At 45.3% G+C, this 18,523-nt stretch overlaps 1 protein-coding gene across 2 annotated transcripts in view; it reads left to right on the top strand.

Moving 5' to 3' along the window:
- Dcp1b (decapping mRNA 1B) overlaps window positions 1-17,503 on the top strand; it is a 56,556-nt gene extending 39,053 nt beyond the window's left edge. For both annotated transcript variants that reach the window (XM_023723831.1, XM_023723832.1), the window contains 4 exons: window positions 8,495-8,620; window positions 10,243-11,097; window positions 13,913-14,110; window positions 17,327-17,503. In XM_023723831.1, the coding sequence (XP_023579599.1) occupies window positions 8,495-8,620; window positions 10,243-11,097; window positions 13,913-14,110; window positions 17,327-17,407 (1,260 nt within the window). In that variant the 3' untranslated portion in view covers window positions 17,408-17,503. The remainder of the gene's footprint in view (window positions 1-8,494; window positions 8,621-10,242; window positions 11,098-13,912; window positions 14,111-17,326) is intronic.
- The last annotated feature ends 1,020 nt before the right edge of the window (window positions 17,504-18,523 follow it).

The following is an 18,523-nucleotide window of genomic DNA, read 5'->3' on the forward strand; positions in this document are numbered from 1 at the left end:
AATATCAAAATTAATTTATATTTTGTTTTTTAACTATAGCAACAAAAGCCAGACAGTTCCTAACTCCTTCTTTGAAAAGACCTAGAAATAAGTGATAACCTAGCAGCAGCAAACGCTACTCTGATCACCCAGATTGCTACTATTTCCTGCTAAAAGGTATCAGAGCTTTTTGAAGAAATCTCTGGTCGCAGCGAGTCTGGGACCGCACAGTCTAAGATCACATGAGTGTGGCACCAGTGTCAGTGTAAAAGGTCCCTGAACAAAGCGTTAACCTGGCGCTTCCACAGGAATGACTACCAGGGATTGAACACACTGAGTGTATAATGGTCAGTGAGTTCATGGTTAGAGCAAGCAAACAAAAATATCAAATAAAACAAAATATCATTATTAGCTTCCCTTTGACAATGAGAGGATACCAATACCTCCCCCTGAAAATTGGTAGTAAATCGGACTGAATTAAGCTCTTATCCTGCCGGCCCTAAGTAACCAAACATCCCTGGTCAAAAAGGGAAAGTTCTTCTCTACCAAGGAATTGTAGTTAAGAAATGTAGAGGGAATAATAGAATTTTAATGATTGGTTCTGTCAGTGGCCATCACTTAAGATTAAAGTGATGGGTAGGGCTGACGGAAAGGCAGCCATGGAAGAGTCGGGCTGCCCCCGTCTGAGCCCCACGGTAAGCTTCGTAGGAAGTCGGATTAACAGGCATTATGGCCTCCTAATGGGATGCAGTATGAAATGTACAACAGCCTGAGATATTCCTTCCAGAGAGTTGATCTTTATTAATCCTTGAGATCTAACTTTCTAGTTTACAAAAGTAAAAGCAGATAAGGGAAGGTAGATAGAAAAACATAATACCATGGGGAGAAATCCTGAGTGAGGCAGAACACAGAGACAGTCCATTAGCTTCCTTCGATATGCCCGTGGCTTGGTGGCTGACTCACTGCTGATCAGACTGTGAGTTTCGTGAGGACAAAGGACGTCCTCTGTTCATCTTTATATTGCTAGTCTCTTCAAAATATGTAACACTTGGTAAGTGCTAAATAAGGGGTGTGTGTGTGTGTGTGTGTGTGTGTGTGTGTGTGTGTACGGGGGGCTGAACCCAAGGCCTTTGGGCTGAGCTACTTCTGCCCTTTTTTAACTTCTAATTTTTTTTCCTTTTTTTTTTTTCTTCAGTACTGGGGATTGAACTGAGGACCTTGTGCTTGCCAGGCAGGTGCTTAATCTGCTGAGCTATCTCCCCAGCCCCTTTTAATTTTGAAACAACATCTTGCTAAGTTGAAAAGTTTGGGCTTGAGTTGTGATCCTTTTGCTTCAGCCCCACAGAGCGCTAAAGTTACAGATGTGCAGCACTATGCCCAGCAGTAAGGGTCCTTGAAAGAAGGATCATAAATATGAATAAGCCACAGTTTCATTACCCGTCTCATGGGGTTGGCAGACATGCCCCAATCCTAGCCTCAGACTGTAGCAGCTACTTCTACGTTAGTTTGTAATTTGTTTAATTCTTTAAAAGTTATTTTTAAAGTATCCTAATGAGTTGGCAACTGGTCAAATAATTATTATATCTTATTAATTACACTATTGTACATGAAAGAACAATCTGTAAAAAGTGGCATTTTCTAACCTCTCAGAATTTACGTTCTGTGAAGACAGCCTGACCATGGTAAATAATAAATACAAACATCGCATGAATTTTCTTCATTCTTCCTTTCTCGACAGACAGACAGACAGACAGACAGACACACACACACACACACACACACACACATGAACCTAGGGTCTCATATGTGCCTGGCAGGTGCTCTACCACTGAGCCAAACTTCCAACCCTGTTTATAGTTTTGAATCTCCATATATAGAACTTCCCTTCCAGTTCTGAGAGATAGTACAGGGCTCAGCAGGCCTCTGAGAGGCAGGGTAATCAGCTGCCTTCCTGTCTGGCTGCTACACCCCAGGAGCCAATACTCTTCTGCTTATTCACCCCAGAGCCAGGTATTAGGCAACTAGGGGTCAGCCCTATAGCTGACAGTCATGCAGTGCACAGCCCACCTGAATTATGTGAGCTAGCCAATCCTTAACCATTTGCTGTGCCATGTTTTGCCTTTTGTCTTAGTTATTTTCTTTGTTGAAGGGACAAAATATCTGACACCTACGACCTAAGGACAGAGAGGCTTATTTTAGCGCTTAGCCTGTAGAGGTTTCAGTCCACAGTCAGCTAGCGCCAAGGCAGGGTGGCATGGCAGAGGGGCTTGGCAGAAGAGAAACAGCTCACAGCGTGGCTGCAGGAAGCAAAGAGAGCTTAACAGAGGAAGGAGGGAGATGTAGCCCACCAAGCTGTGCCTGCAGTGACCCTCCTCTTCCAACCCTGTTTCACCCCAGCATCCCATTTAGCACATACCCACGGTCCAGTCACCCTCAAACCCCACCTCTGAGCACATGAGGTTTAGGGGACATCCAGATAGAAACCATCACACCTTTCTCAAGGAAATGCCAACAGAGACTTAGGGACTCACACACATGCTAGGAATACATTCTACCACTGAGCTACATCCTTGGTCCAAACATTTTTTAAAATATATTTTTTGACCGCTTGTATAGTTTTGAAAAGTTTCTCTTCAGATCCTTTTCCCATTAAAAAATCAGATTGCCTTTTTATTATTGAGTTTTAAATATATTTTGGATATTAAGACCTTATGAGATGTATAGCTTGCACAGAATTTTCTCCCATTGCATAGGTTGGCTCTTCATACTGTCATTTCTTTGCTGTGCAGAAGCTTTTCAGCTTGATGTGACTCTAGGTGTCTATTTTTGCTATTGCTACCTGTCCTTTGAGGTTGTAACTAAAAGGGAAAAAATCAGACTGGTGTCAGGGAGCTTTCCCTTTGTGTGGTTTTCTGGTTAATTTTATTTTATTTTTATATTTTATTTTTGTGGTAGCAGGGATTGAACTCAGGACCTTGCTCAGGCACTTATTCTGCTGAGCTATCTCCCCAGCCCTTGTGGTTTGCTGATAGTTTTATGCTCTCAAGGTAAGCTCATTTTCCTTCAAATAACTCCAATTTTCCTCCTCCTCCTCCTCCTCCTCCTCCTTCTTCTTCTTCTTCTTCTTCTTCTTCTTCTTCTTCTTCTTCTTCTTCTTCTTCTTCTTTTTTCTTCTTCCTCTTCCTCTTCTCCTTCTTCTTTGTCATCTTCTTCATCGTCGTCTTCTTCATCTTCTTCTTGGTCTTCTTCTTGCAGTACCAGGGATCAAACTTGGGACCTTGCAGTTGCAAGGCAGGCACTTATGCTGCTGAGCTATCTCCCTAGCCCTGCCCTTCTTTATGACAGAGTAGTCGTCCATACTCTAGTATATCAATATCACATTTTCTTTATTTATTGATCTGTTGATAAGCATATAGACCACTATCAAGTGTTAGTATTATGAACTAACTCTATTGCTATAAATATGGGTATACATGTTTCTCTGTAATGACTCTTGGGAAGATACCCAGAAGGAGAATTGCTGGGCCAAATGAAATTTCTATATTTAGGTTTTGAGGACTCTCCCTGCTGATTTGCATAGTGGTTAAACTAATTTGCATTCCTACCAATAGTGTGGAAGGTTTCCTTTTTGCCCCAGAGCCTCACCAGCATTTCTTACTTGATTTCTCGATGGTAGCCATTCTTATGAAGTCTGAATGTTGTTTTTATTTGCATTTCACTAAAGGCCAGGGCCATGGACATAGCTCAGTGGTCTAAGTGCTTGCCTAGGCAAGCGAAAGGACCTGGGTTCAATCCCTGGTACTACATACTGTGCTGGGTGCTACCACAGGCCTATAATCCCAGCTCTGGGGAGGCTGAAACAGGAGGATCACTGCAAGTCTGAGCTACGTAGTGAGACCCTGTAACAAACATAAAATTTTTAACAAAGCCGAGTACTTACACTAAAGGCCAGAGGGGTTTAATACTTTTCAGTGTATTTGTTAGACATCTTTACTTCTGAAGAGTGTCTGTTCATTTCAGTTGCCCATTTTTTGATTGCGTTTTTTGTTTGTTTGTTTTGTTTTTCGCTTTTTTTTTTTTTTTTTTTTTTTTTTTTTTGCAGAACAGGGATTGAACTCAGGCCCTTGCACTTACCAGGGAAGCGCTTATTTCACTGAGCCATCTCCCTGGCCCATGTCTAACTTTTGTGAGATCTTCATATATCCTAGATGTTAGTCCTCTGAGCAGTGATAGACAGATATTTTCCCCATTCTGCAGATTGTCTCTTCTCTCTGCTGGTTGTTTCCTTTGCTGTACAGAAGCCCAGGAAATAACAAAAGTTAACAAATGGGATTATATAAAACTCCTTTTCAAGAGTTTCACCTACCTTGGCTTCCAGTGCACTGTTTGTCTTAATATTTAGGTCTTTAATCCATTTAATTTGGTTTACTGCAGGATGAGAGATATGAGTCTAGAGTCAACCCTCTGCACATGGATACACAGTTTCCCAGCATCATTTGCTAAGGAGGTGGTCTTTCCTATAGCATATATTTTTGGTCCATTTGTCAAAGATCAGAGGCCTGGGGTTGTTTCTGAACCCTCTGTCCTGTTCCATTGATCCACGTATCTATATTTGTTCCTGTACATGCTATTTTTTTCACTGTAGCTTTTTAATATAATTTGAAATCCAGTTCTATAATGCTTCCCACTTTTCTCTTGTTGCCCATGATTGCTTCTGCTATTCTAGATCTCTGAATTTTACAATTATTTTCTGTAGTTCTGTGAGGAATGCTGTTAGTATTCTGACTGAATCTGTATGTCAGTGTGAATCTCTATATCAATTTTGGGAGTAGGATGTCTTGGCAATATTGGTTGTGCCTCTCCAGAAACAGGGAATATCTATTTTCTGATGCCTTCTTTGGGATCTTTTGTCAGAGTACTATAGTTTCCATGGCTATTTGGGGTTCTATATGTCTCACTTATCTCTACTTTAAATTCTTTCTCCATATTTGTAAATTTTCCTGCCATTATTTCTGTAAACATGTTTCTTATGCCATTTGAACTATCTTCTGGTTTTTTACTAATTCCAGTTAATATCAGAGTAGTCTTATTTGCATCGTCTAGCAGAGTTGGGCCCGTTTTTCATATTCTAAATTTTTTTTGAAATTTTTATTTAGTACTGGGTCTGCAGGGCCTTACCACGTAGATCGGACTTGTAGTGATCCTCCTGTTTTCAGCCTTGCAAGCACTGGGATTACAGGTGTGTGCCACTACACCCAGTCTTAATTTGGGGGCAGAGCCAACACAACATGCTGGGGATCGAACCCCAGCCTCTGCACTCTACCTAAGCAGGCACTTTAGTCCACTGAGCTATCTGGCTGGCTTTTCTCCTGTTTTTAAGTCCTCTCTGAGATACTGTCTGCTAGTTCTGAGACTCTGTCTCCACACTGGTCACTTCTGCTACCCATACTTTTCATAGAATTCATCTCCTGGATTTCTGTTTGGTACCTTGTTGTGGACTCTTAATTCTTTTCTAAACTGGTATTAACATTTGTATGATTTTGTTTAGCTCAGCTAGCTTTTTATTAGTAACTTCTGTAAGCTCAATGATCATTTTATTAAGTCCATTATCTGTTTAGTTACATCATCTACAAGTTCTCTGAGCACCTTATTGATCTGGTTTTTGTCTCCTCTTTCACTATTTGTATAATTCAGCTGCTTGGCTCTTTATTTCTTCTCCATTGATACCACATGGAGCAGCTTTGGGAGAGTTGGGAGTTTATGGAGACATTTTACTACCTTTTCTTTTCATATTTTGTTTGTGTGTGGGGTGTGTGTGTGTATGTGTGTGTGTGATGCACATGTGTACATGCATGCAGAGGCTTGCAGGTCAATTGTGGTGGAGAGACATTGTATCTAGTGTAGAGATCTTTTTAGTTCATATCTGTTTTTAGGGATGTGCTCTGGGCATAGCCAACTATGGGCTTTTCTTCTGTCCAAAGATCCAACCACCTCTGCTAATTTGGAGGGGAGGGTACGGTGTGACTGGCCCAGCACTGAGTTCTCCAGAACTGCACTGCAGTGGGAGCAACTGTGCCGCTCTGGCAATGGCAACAAAATCAGCTAGAGTGATAGAATCAGAGACAAACTGGATAGTGACCTAAGAACCAATAAAAGCTACCGCTGTACCAGCCTTAACAATAGAAAAGAGCTCTATAATTATCATGCAGATAAAAAGCAAATTTCTTCTCCAACGCTAGCCTTCCCCGCAGAACAGTAACTTTCATGGCACACACAGTGTTGATTCAACAGCTCACAGCAGCCACAGGCTCTTCTTGAAGGTGGCCTTGCCAGCCAGGTCTCTCATTTCTTTCTGGAGTTGCTGGTCCTCTCTGAGTTGGCCTTGTGTCCACAGGGACAGGCTTTGCTCCCTGGGGCCTCTGCTGAGCTTTCCAGCCTACTTCATCCTTATTTTCTGCATTATATTCTGTTTCTCCAGCTTCTCATCAATTCTAGTTTTCCTCAGCTGCCCCCCAGTTCCTGGAGATCTACTTTTTTCTCTTCACCAGGTTGTTGTTTTCCAGGTCCTAGAGAGGCTGTATTTTTTTACTGTCAGTTTCTACTCTGCCATTTTCAATCTTGTCCTTTTCAAATATTTTAAATTTGTTTGGGTGAAAAGGAGCATAGAAATTAAACAACTAGAAAATCAACTACAGGGCTGGTGAGATGGCTCAGTGGTCTAAAGCACCTACTTGGAACAAGCTTGGCAAAGCACAGGGACCGCGGTTCGATCCCCCAGCACCACATGCCAGCCAGCCGCGCCCCCCTAGTGGGCTGAGCTGGTCACACACACACACACACACACACACACACACACTAAATAAATAAACTTTAAAAAATAATAATAAAAAAGAAAATCAACTACAAAGAACTAAAGTGAATTCTGAGACATTTGACTAAAGAGGGAGCGATTTTATAAATCAGGATCTTACAGATAGATAGACAGTTGTAGTAATAAGAAATAGCTTCTAGAGACAGGAGAAACAGAAAAGTCTACCTGGGAGGTGACACATAACAAGAAGCAAAGCAGCCGCTTGGCTCTTGTGGATCTGGGCCTTGGGAAGGTTGGGGAAGTCTGCTTTTCTTTGCTTGAAATTCAGTGTTTCTGCACAAGGAAAATGAAGAAGCAAATCAAGGATCCTTCAGTGAAAAATGCACATCGGCTTCCTTCTAAATGGCAAGCAGAGGGTGAAAACACCTCAGGCTGACATTTTAAGTGACTATGCCTCGGGCTGTGTTCCTGACTCCTCTTGTCTCGGTTGTCGGTGGCTTAGGAAGGCCCGGCCAGTCATGGGCAGTACTGTTCTTCTACATAAAATGGGAAGTAACACTTTACAACTTCAAAAGTGATTTATACGGCACTTAACATGAATGCTAAACATTGAAATGACTGACAGAGTTCTTAGAAGAAAATAATTGGGCTTCTGTATGGTTAAAAGGGCAAATTCAAGTGTTCACAGTGGTAGTAGTCTATACTCCTGTAGCTTTGAACTAGAAAATATACCCCACCAATTGGAAGTTACACTGGCAACTGTGGAGTCCTGAGAGCAAGACTGTGTTTGTACCTCATGCTTTGTCAGGAACAATGTGGAAGGTCTTCTGGCCCAAGGACTGGACTGCGCAGTTTGCCTTAATGATGCTATAGAGTATCTATTGTATAGAAGGTAGGTTTTTTTTTTTTTTTTTTTTTTTTTGTGAAACTGGCGATTGAACTCAGGCCCTTGCACTTGCCAGGGCAGCGCTTATTCCACTGCGCCATCTCCCCGGCCCCTAGAAGGTAGTATTTTTATACAATTTTATTGGATGTTTTAAGAGAGACATACAGCAGCATCACTGCTGCACTCTCCGCTATGATTCTTACTGTGCTAGCAATTGCATAGTTGGTTAAATTAATGGATGGTAATGACTCAGTGTTTGAGATGATGAGGCTTGTCTCTTGTCTCTTTCTCTATGAAATTCTAATTTGTGGTGAGTGGCTCAGAACACTCACATTTGAATTATTCTGTTTATGCAAGATGTCCTTTATTAAATAAAGATGATGTTAGTAATTTTTAAATCAGTGGTTAGCGTTCGCTACTTTGTTGAAACATGTTCAGCAGCTACCCTGCTAATGGAAGAAAAAACTCTAGTCTATCCCTTATTTAAGGAATAGTTTCTGTAATAGTTTCTCCTTGAAAAGCATTGGACCTCATGTTTGCCACACTATTCCTTCTTGAGCAAATATGTAACTTTTAGCTATCCATGTATCTGAGAGCATCAGGGTCCTCCAGACTGAGGCTGATGGTAATCATTAGAGTTTGATGTATACCCATATGCAGTTCATATCAGAGACATTTAAGAAATTGTCCTTTATTCATGAAAACCTATCAAAAAATTAGCCATCTACCAGTTGGGTAAGAAGCAACCAGATACATTCTTATGAAAACACTAATTTTATTTTACACCCAAAATGACATGGGTTTTTTTTCCATTTCAGTGTAAAACCTGCTCTGAGCCCAAGCAGATAGCCAGTTCCTCTGCCATCCGTGACAACCCTAATCTCATCAAGCCCATCCCAGTGAAGCCCAGCAGCAGCCAGCAGCAGCACGCACCTCCTGGCCAGGTGCGCAGCCCCTACATCAGCTCTAGGAAGCCTTCACCACCGGCCGGGGGGGGGGGTGCTGCCCAGTGTGGTTGTGGATGTTTAGGAGAGACTCCAAAGGAAAGGGTTTTCATTACTAATGATTTACTCTTCTCAGAAGGGGGTTAAAATTTTTACTTGGAATAAATCTTGTAGACTTGACCACCTTAAAAAATAATATATTTTTAAAAACAACAGACAACTGATCAGAAGGTCAGAAGCGACAGGAACATTACTCCTTGGGTCCACGTTCTTCTAGGGCAGGCAGTTTCCCAGGGCCACTGAAAAAAAGCAAGCAACTGGGCAGCAAAATCTAACATGACGTTTTGAGCACCCCTTTGTGTGTGTGGGATGCGATGCCTGTTCTCAGTGAGCGTAGGGTAAATAGCAGTATAACACTTCCCTGTAGACCTGGAGACTTGTCATTGTATTTGTCCTCTAAAATGTAAATGTTACAGTGGCTTTTTATCACTATATACATTATATATATATATATATATATATATATTTCAGAATAGTGCAGTAATAACAAAGCTTGCTAATGTGCAGGCCCCATTATTGATTATAAATATAATGTGTCTGTGTATTTTATAGTTATTCCTAATTAAAGGGTTGTTTTTTTTCCCTAGAGGACTAGTTTAAATAAATTCTGAACATGCACATGGAGCCAAAAGGAGTAAAGACCAGCTAATGAAAGTCTTGTATTGAATTTTTCAAAAATGAAGTCCTTTCTAATTCTTTTAGCTTTTCTTTTATTGCTTTCCATGGAGTTTTTATTATATTTTAATAGAAAAGCCCGAATATACTGACTTTAGAATGGAGCTCGCGTTTTCTTAGCCCAACAGTGGAGAAGGCAGCAGAGGCGGGGAGAGTTGCACAGCGCGGAGAGAAAGGAGCTGTGTGACTGGCCGGGCCCAGATGGACTGCGCGTACCTGACGCTTTCTTTAAAGACCCCTAGTGCCTTGCGAACAGCTCGAGTTAGATTGCATGACGTCTCTTCCTGTCCAGCCCTGAGCTTCGGTGGTTCTGTGCAAAGCCTCACTGAGGACCGCGCTCGCACTCTTGTGCCTTCTCGGGGCCTCCTGCTCTCTGTGGGCCTCGGTGCACTTGTAGCAACTGTGACCTTCCAGCATATGTAATTTTACATCGTGGTGGTCCCCAGTCTGTGGAGCCCAGGTCTCCCAAGGGCCATGTGCCTATATTATCCATCAAAAGATACTAAATTATAGCAACTATCTTGGGGTTGGGAGAGGAGAATCAGTGAAAAACTCGGGCATTAAAAGGGAAGTCTTCTGTGTGGGCCCCGCGACTGAGACTGGTGTGGTGATGCGCCCTGTAAGCTTAGAGCTTCGGAGGCTGAAAATAGGAGGATCACTACGAGTCCAACCGACGGAGTGAGACCCTGAACACCCTGTAGACCCTGTACCAAATACATAAAATAAAATAATAAAAAGGAAGTCTCAGTTTTTTAAATTCTATATTTTTGACTCCTCTAATTGGTTTTTCACAAATAGAATAAATCATCAGGTAAGTTACACTTAAGAGCCCCACCAAAACAAAATTGTATGTGGACCAATTTTCAGATGTCTTTCTCTTTTTTCAGACTTTAGATCCTGAACCCCAGCATTTATCCCTGACAGCCTTGTTTGGGAAGCAGAACAAAGCTGCCAGCCAGGAATCAATGGAGCCCCCCCAAAGCCTGCCCCGGCAGCAGCGAGGGACGCGTCCAGTCCGGCAGAGCATTGTGCGCTCCCTCTCCTCGGAGGAGCCCAGAAGGGTCTCGCCCCCAGTGGAGAAGCAGCTGTGTCCAGCCATTCAAAAACTCATGGTCGGGAGTGTGGACCTGCACCCTCTGTCGGAGCTGCCTGGGCAGCAGCCCTGTGAGAATGGCAGCGCCCGGCCTGCAGGGGAAGCTGCTGCTGGGCTCCGCCAGCCGGGGTCTCCCCGTAACATCAGGACTCTGCATGCTGGACACAGTGCTTCCGTGACCCAGAACTTGTTAGAGAAGCTCCAGAGTGCCCCGGAGCCAGCAACCAAGCCTGATGCCAGCGCACCAGCGCCCACCAGTCTGGCTGCCCCTGGCGCCCACAGGGCCCTCTCTGCTGCTCCTCCTGTGGCTCCAGTTCAGAGTCTGGCCCAACCACAGCTGGTCTATTTCAGTAGCTCTCCTGTACCTCAGATGCTAGGACGTCATGCTCACTGTGAGGGGCAGTACACGATGCTGAGACAAACACTGCCTCTGGCTGGCAGTCAGACAAGCAGCCCTGGGGTGGTCTCCCCTCAGGAGCTGCTGAGAAGGCTCCAGGCAGTGCAGCAGGAGCAGCAGCTGCAGGCGGCACCCCGACCAGCCCTGGCAGCCAAGTTCCCTGCAGTGACCGAGAGCTGCAGGACAGGGAAGCCCTTGGAGTCCTGGCTCAGCAACACACCCAGCATGGAGACGCAGGTCCCTCTTCTGCAGGTAACTATCTATCAACTGGGGAGTAAGAGTGGGGCAGTAATGTGGCGTTTACAATCTGCTTCTCTGCTATTGGGGGCCCCATATCACATACATCGCTGTTTAGAACAGGGTACCCAAAGCCCCCTCTGTGCATCTTGTTGTGGATCACTTTCCCATGCTGCCTGGACGAAGACCTTCCTTTGCTTCATGTCTGGGAACCCCCCCCCCAACACACACACCCCTTTAGAGTTACTCTGTGCAGAGTTAAATCTACATAATGTTAGCAGGCCCAAAGACCAATGCAGACCTAGAAAAACCCTTAGTCTTTGACTGGAAATTTATGATGGGCTGCTCTAAAAGCGCTCTGCAATCTCAAACAGCTGACCTCCTGTTTCTTGCCGCAGTTCGTTACTGCTCATTCCTTGATGTAGCAAGTGCTTTTCAGTACCTCCTACCTGTTAGGCACTGTGCTACACCGTGGCGGAGCAAACAGATTGTTCCCCAGGGCCCACAGTCCTGCAGCTTCGTGAGGTAACCAGAGAATACCTAGGAAAGGTAGAGGCTATTTTGCTTGACCTCTGGATCATTAGTAGAATTTCATGAAGATCAGGAGCAGGGTAGATATGCTACCCACCCCATTCTTCCCAAAAAACTGTGAGGACAGTAAAAGTTTGTATGAAGTATGATCAAATATATGGTGAATGTGAATTTTTATAATTCATTATAGTAAAATACACTTTGCCATCAACCCCTCCATACCCCTCACTTTATTTTTTTATGAGCAGAATATATTTATTGAGAGAAAGAAAGCTCCTGTCCCGAGAAAGGCACAGGAGGAGGGGCCCGAGTGGGTAGTTCCCCCCCATATCCCTCACTTTAAATATGCTTATTCCATCATTCTTGCCACTTTCCAAAGCCATTTTGAAGTCCTCTTTTATGACTGTCTTTACAAGATATGATCAAAAATAGGCTGAATGCTGCTGCTGATTACCATCCAGTAGAAAATCAAGCTTTTTTTTAAAAAAAAAATAATCACTGTGTCCTCATCCACCTTCTTCACTAGACCTGGCCCTGGAACTTCTGGGTCCTCCCCCAAGTAAAAAGGACTGTGAAAGGTAAAGGTTTTGAATTGACTCCAAATGTTGCAGTAGCCACAACAGCACAACTAAAGATACAAAATAAGACTTACAGAACTGCTTCAGAAAGTGGCAAAATTACGGATATGCCCCAAACTAAGGAGAATACCAGGAGGAAATTAATAATGACATATCTTTTACTATAATACATTTTAAAAAAATTAAATATTCACAGTTTTTCATTCAGAACTTATAAGTGATCTTTCTGGGGGGATGGAGTTCGTGATCCATTAATAACTAGAAACTGTTCAAAACCACCTGCTATTGGTCATCTGCCTATGGGGGTGGCTGGAGATCTGACCTAGCCTCATTTTCCCTTGGGTTGGGGCAAATTTACTAAACATGTACTGGGTTTAAAAATTGGACAGTTCTCCCTATGTATTATGTATATTACATTGGTCTTTTTGACAGGTTTTGTCACATGGCTTATAACAGCTCCTCAGAAATTGCTTCACTTTTGTAAAAACAAAGATCTTAGGCTTGTTCTCTAAGTCTCGGTGTATGTTCAAACCTGAACCAAGGCATTTCCATTTCTTTCTTTTAAAATCCCAAGTGCAAGTGTCTTCTACTATAGAAATGGTGCCTCATTTTAGAAGTCTGAGGCACAGACAGCCTTGCCTTCATTTTAATATATGTGTCTTTTTTAAAAAATGTGTCTTTTTTTTTCTCACTTTGATGACTTAGTATCAGAAAGTTGGGATTAATAGACTGACTTTAAATTTCTGCATATATAATGTTCTTTTCAGTAGTCACAAATGTCAAGCGCCAAGTAAGGAAAAGTGTGCATTCTGCCAGCCCACGCGGTGCTCTTCCCAGGGCTGAAGCTCCTGCTCCTCGGAGTGGCAGCCCCTCTCCTGAAAATATCAGGGACAAGAGGAAAGCAGCAAACAACCTGTCCTCCCCTAGGCCAGTTTCTGCCCCAGAAGATAGCAGGGCAGGATTACCAAATTCCAGGACTTCTAGACAGCAAGCTTCTCTGCTCCCTTCTGCTAAGTCCTGTAGGCTTCTCTGAGGCTGAAAAGTAACATTCCTTTCTCCTACCTGAGCTGGTAATGGGGCAGCTGTAGGAGTCAGTCAGATGGGATCAGAATGTCACTTATATAAGGGGAGCAACCAGTGGAGAACTTGGTTTCAGGTCTGTCAACCCGGCAAGGTAGACTCCCCCCAACAGTCAGTGGCAGTACCCCAGCATGTGGCCTTGAGGTACCTGCTCCTAGCATGGCAGCTAGAAAAGCAGAAACCAGCAGGCCCAGTCAGGAGAGAAACAAAAGGGGGGACCCCAGAAGTCAGGTTCCTCCCAGTGACAAGTGAGTCGGGCAGTAGAAAGCAAGGGTTGCTGGACAGCTCCTGGCTAGGACACACTGCCACTTTGTGTGCAGTTGGTAACCCCAAGCTCAGGGAGCACAGCTAGGCCCTGGTACATGTTGCCACATATTGAGAAACCCAGAAAATAAGCCCCCTCTCCCCCCGAGGCCCAGCTTCTGTGCACGGACAGCAGTCAGCAGCGCAGTTGGCTCCCAAAGCAGTCTGTAGCCAAGAGGGGAAACATGTGGAAAGCTGAAGGGACCCAGTTGTTCTGGAAGCTTCCCCACCAAGACCGAGGCCATTGGCACCCCACCCCCGGCCCCACAGCTGTGAGGAGCGCCTCTTCCTCCTGCTCTTGGCCCCTCACTCTGCCTTTGTGTTTTTGCCACGAGCAGGTCATCTCCCCTCATCACGTCCTGGCTTCCGCGGCTCCTCCTGTGCTCATGTCCCCCCTGGTATTCACACAAGCCACCTGCGCCCCGCCAAGGGAGAGAGACAGTGGGCTCCTGCCGCAGAGCCCAGAGCCCTCCGTGGTCGCCAGCAGCCCACTTACCAGGCCGCAGCTCCAGGAAGCGCTCCTGTACCTCATCCAGGTGAGGGGGCTGCCATGTCTTCTCGCCTTCCCAGACGTTAGAGCTGCTGATGTGTTGTGAGGTAGTTGGGGAGCTGCTGCCTGCTGCTCACGCTGTGTAACCAACCATTCACCTTCCACCCAGCAACTCCAGAATTCACGAAGCTGAGAGGCCTTTAGTTAGAATAGGAACTACACCTTGGGCGCTTCAGCCCTTGGGGGATTTGTGGCTTGGAGGACTGGCCAAGGTCTTCAGGCTGTCACCCACCAAACAAGAAGGAGCCCTGCACAGCGAGCAGGCTAGCTCCGAGGGCAGCCTGGGTGCTGTGTGCCCATGCAGGGGCCACAGTGCATGGCCTGTGCACGGAGAGGGAGCAGGAAGGAAGCCCGAGCGGGCAGTGAGCACAGTAGGCAGCCTGTTGGTTTTGAAGCCATCTAATGAGGACAGGATGGAAAGCCGGACTCCTTGGCAGCTTCTGGACTATGAAATAATACTAATAACAATAAGAGCTGACATAGTTTTGTGCCAGGCACGTTTTCTTTTCTTTATTTAAGTTTTGGCAGTAGAGAGGCTTTAACCCAGGGCCTTTGCACTGAGCTGTATCCCTAACCCTCTTTAAAAATTGTTTTTCAGACAGTCTTGCTAGGTAGCAAAACTGCCCAGAATGGGCTTAAGCTTGCCATTTTCCTGTCTCAGCCACCCAGAATGCGGGGATCACAAGTGTGACCCCAGTGTCTGGTAGCCAGCCTCTGTTTAAAGCACTTTATATATACAAAACGCTGCTACTTCTAATTTACAGACAAGGGAGGAACTGCCCTGAGGTCACAGGAGCAGCAAAGAAGCGGAGCTAGGACCCCACCCAGTCTGGCTCCAGAGGGTGCCCTGCCTCTGCACTCTGCTGTCGCCCTGGGAGTGTGACAGGGCCAGCCGCTGCGTCTTGCAAGCACATTCAAGAAGTAAAGGAGGGCCGGAAAGAGGAAGACTTCCAGGCAGACAGACCTCAGGCATCTCAGTTAGCGTATTTATGTATCTTTCTGTTATATGGTCTCTAATAAAATCTGTGTGCTACTTTGCTAAGCATCAGATGACTGTTAGAATGTAGCCTAAGGACCAGCGAGATAGCTTAGCTCAGCGGACTAAGCACCTACTTAGGCAAGGGAAGGGACTGGAGTTTGATCTCCAGCACACATGCCGCACTGGCCCCACCCCCGGGTGTGCTGAGCCGGCCACTGAATCTGCGCATGGTGGCGCATGCCTGTGATCCCAGCACTGGGGAGGCTGAAAACAGGAGGATCACTAGGAGTCCAAGGGGGATAGTGAGACCCTGGACCAAATACATACATTAAAAAAAAAAAAAAAAGTGCAGCCTGGCTCTTTTGCAGTTGCCTCATCCTACTTAAAAGGATAACAGTCTTACTAAAAACATTGTGTTAAAAAGGTATACTTTTAAGAATGAAAGGGCTGGGCTTGGTGATGCACACCTGTAATCCCAGCACTTGGGAGACTGAGGCAGGAGGATCATGAGTTGAGGCCAGTCTAGGCTACATAGTGAGACCCTGTTTCCAAAAAAAAAAAAAAAAAAAAAAAAAGCATGAAAGGAATAGGACTGAAAATCAGCATCTGCATTTGAAAGTATAATAATCTGATGTAAATATGGTCAACAAAAATGATTGAATATTACTAATTTAGAAATAAATATTTAACATTGTTATATATTTATAAACAATATTTTCTACTCTTTAAAACTATTCAAGGGGGCCTGCCCCTTAGCTCAGTTCTTTAAGTGGCTGCTTCAACAAAGCAGTCAGGCTCAGGTTGCTGTGGTTCAATCCCCACAACTCAAGCCAGCCAAACCTGCCCTGAAGGCATTCAGAGCAAAAAACAAACAAAAAAAAAAAAAACAAACAACTATTCATGATGAGTCTATGAGATTTAGAAAGACCACCTGCAAACTTTACTGGAAACAGTGAAAAGAAAATTAAGACTATATTTGTGTTTAGATCTGTACCCTTGCTGGTTCATTCCATTCAGGTCACACTGTCCCAAGATTCTTGACATGGCTACTTAGAAATTTTGTCCTGTTCCCTCACTCTCTGCGGACATTTTGCTTTTTCCCATGTTCTTGCCATTCTTTTCCTGTGCACTGTAGAAGCTGTTCAGGTGGTCTGTTTTCAGTCCTGTTTCGGGACAGAATCTCATGCATCGAGACCTTGTGGCTACTTCATAGGAAAAGCGGGTAGCACCACTCTCCACGGCTTGTGAATAACGCTGACTCTGTGTATCGTGCAAGATGTGACATGGGGGCGAGTTGCTAACACTTAGAGGATTTGGGTGGGAGGGAGAACTCTCTAGTGTTACAACTCCAGAAAGCCACTGATTAGACCCACAATTACTGTACCTCTCCCCCTTTAGCCTGGCCAAAGAGCCCAGTGACAACCAGCCCACATGGCAAGGCCAAAGCCCTTCCACAGCTCGTGGGAAGGATGGTACTAACTTTGCTAAGGTACTAATTAAACATACTGCAGATAAAAATCCTAGTTACTGCCCCAAACAAAATATACACATGTGCACACTTGGGGGACCTTTAAGAACAATCAGCGTGGGTTGGGGAGATAGCTCAGTGGTCTAAGTACCTGCCTGGCAAGTGTAAGAACCTGAGTTCGAACCCCAGTACCACATGCCATACCATACCAAGATCCTGTTCCAAATAAATAAATAAATAAATAAAAGATGTAAAAATTAAGAAAAAAAAAGAACAATCAGCCATCTTCAAACCCATGCTGGAGACACTGACCTTGGGTACTTCCTCCTGTTCAGTTTCCTTTCATGCAGCAGAACCAGGTTTTCCATGCCTAAACCTTGTTGCGTGCAGCCCCGCGGCGGGGCGGGGCGGCTGTGCTGTCTCCAGCACTTGATGCTTTGCCTATCGACCGCTGAAAGCCAGCAGCTCTGTCCTGGGCTTGCCTGCAGCCACACTTGGCAGCCGTGCACTGTTAGAGCCAGCTGCTGTGAGGAGCACGAGGTGAGGTGAGCCTGTCAGCAGCAGATGCCAAGGCCTGGTCGGGGTGGGGTGAGGCCCCCGGGTCGAGCCGTGCCTGGCATGCCTGAGGCCCTGGCTTCATCCTCAGTGCCTAAATAAATAAATATTTTTTAAAAAATCACTTGCCAGTTCATCTCTAAGAATGGGATCTGCCACCTGCATTTCACTCCTTTGGGCCTCTTGGTCTTGTTTTCCAGAATGACGACAACTTCCTAAATATCATCTACGAAGCCTATTTCTTCAGCATGACACAGTCGGCCGGGAAAAAGACGACGTGAGAGCAACTCCTCTGAAAGCACGCCGCTCCGAGTCCTAGATCTCCTGCGCGAGGCCCTTTCACGTGAAGTGCTGTGGCCTAGAATGTTTCTGCCTTTTTTTAAAAAAAAGATACTGTAATAAAAAGTCAAAATTTTTTTGTACCACCAAGTGGTTTTTATTTTTCTTTTTAAGATGCACATCCTTCGGTACACCTGGAACCAAGAATTAAGTGGGCAGCAAAAGTCTTTGTGCAGGTCACACAGCAAATGCCAGCCCTAAATCACTTTTTTCTGACAGAGATGGGGCCAGCTTAAGAAGAATCCGGCTCTCCGTGGGCAGGGCTGTGCTCCAAGCTTAGTTTCTTCGTGTATTAATAGCTCTGGTTAGTCACAGCGGCTTCCTGGTGCGGTGCGGTGTGCCACAGCCCCTGCCCGCCACCAGGTGGCACTGTCACCCCACAGGTCCACCTGTGACGACTCCGCTGCCTCCGGAAGTAATCAGGGTTTTCTTTCACCAGACAAAGTAAACCTTTAATTTGTAGCAATCCACTTGGCCTGTTTTACCCAGGCTTTGAAGGGAAATTATTTCTGAAGATATTTATAGCTAGCTTCTGGAGGATAGTTTTTCTAGGAGTTAAGAAATGGCCCAGCTTTCGAGCAACGCGTCCGCATCCCTGCTCGGCTCCCTTCCGCGGGCCCCAAGGGGCGCGGGCGCCTGCCGGGGCTCGCCCGAGAGCGGCCTGCGCTTTTCGGCCCCACGGGCCAGGGGAGAGGTCCCAGGAGGCCGCAGAGCCTTTGCTTAGCCGTGGAGAGCAGGTCCGGAACGTTCGGGGGCGCAGGACGGGGTCCTGCGAGCTCCGGCGTCGGTCCCTGCGTCCCGGAGCTGGGGAGCTTCGTCTCGGAAGGAGGCAGCAGGCCCCGCCAAGCCGCTGGGCCCGGAGGGCACGCGGGAATTCGCCCTGCCGAGCTTTGGCAGTGAATAAAGCTTTGCATTCCCATAGTCCGTTTTATTCTGGGATCTAAAAGGATCTTCACTGCTCGGTTGGTCTCAGCTTATCGGTCGGAAAATGGAAGCCGGGAAGAAAATAAGTTTCCGTAGAGTTGCTGCCGCCCAGACTTGGGTTTGAGGCTTTAGGC

Source organism: Octodon degus, unplaced genomic scaffold (genome assembly GCF_000260255.1).
Source record: "Octodon degus isolate 3935 unplaced genomic scaffold, OctDeg1.0 scaffold00104, whole genome shotgun sequence".
Lineage (NCBI taxonomy): Eukaryota > Metazoa > Chordata > Mammalia > Rodentia > Octodontidae > Octodon > Octodon degus.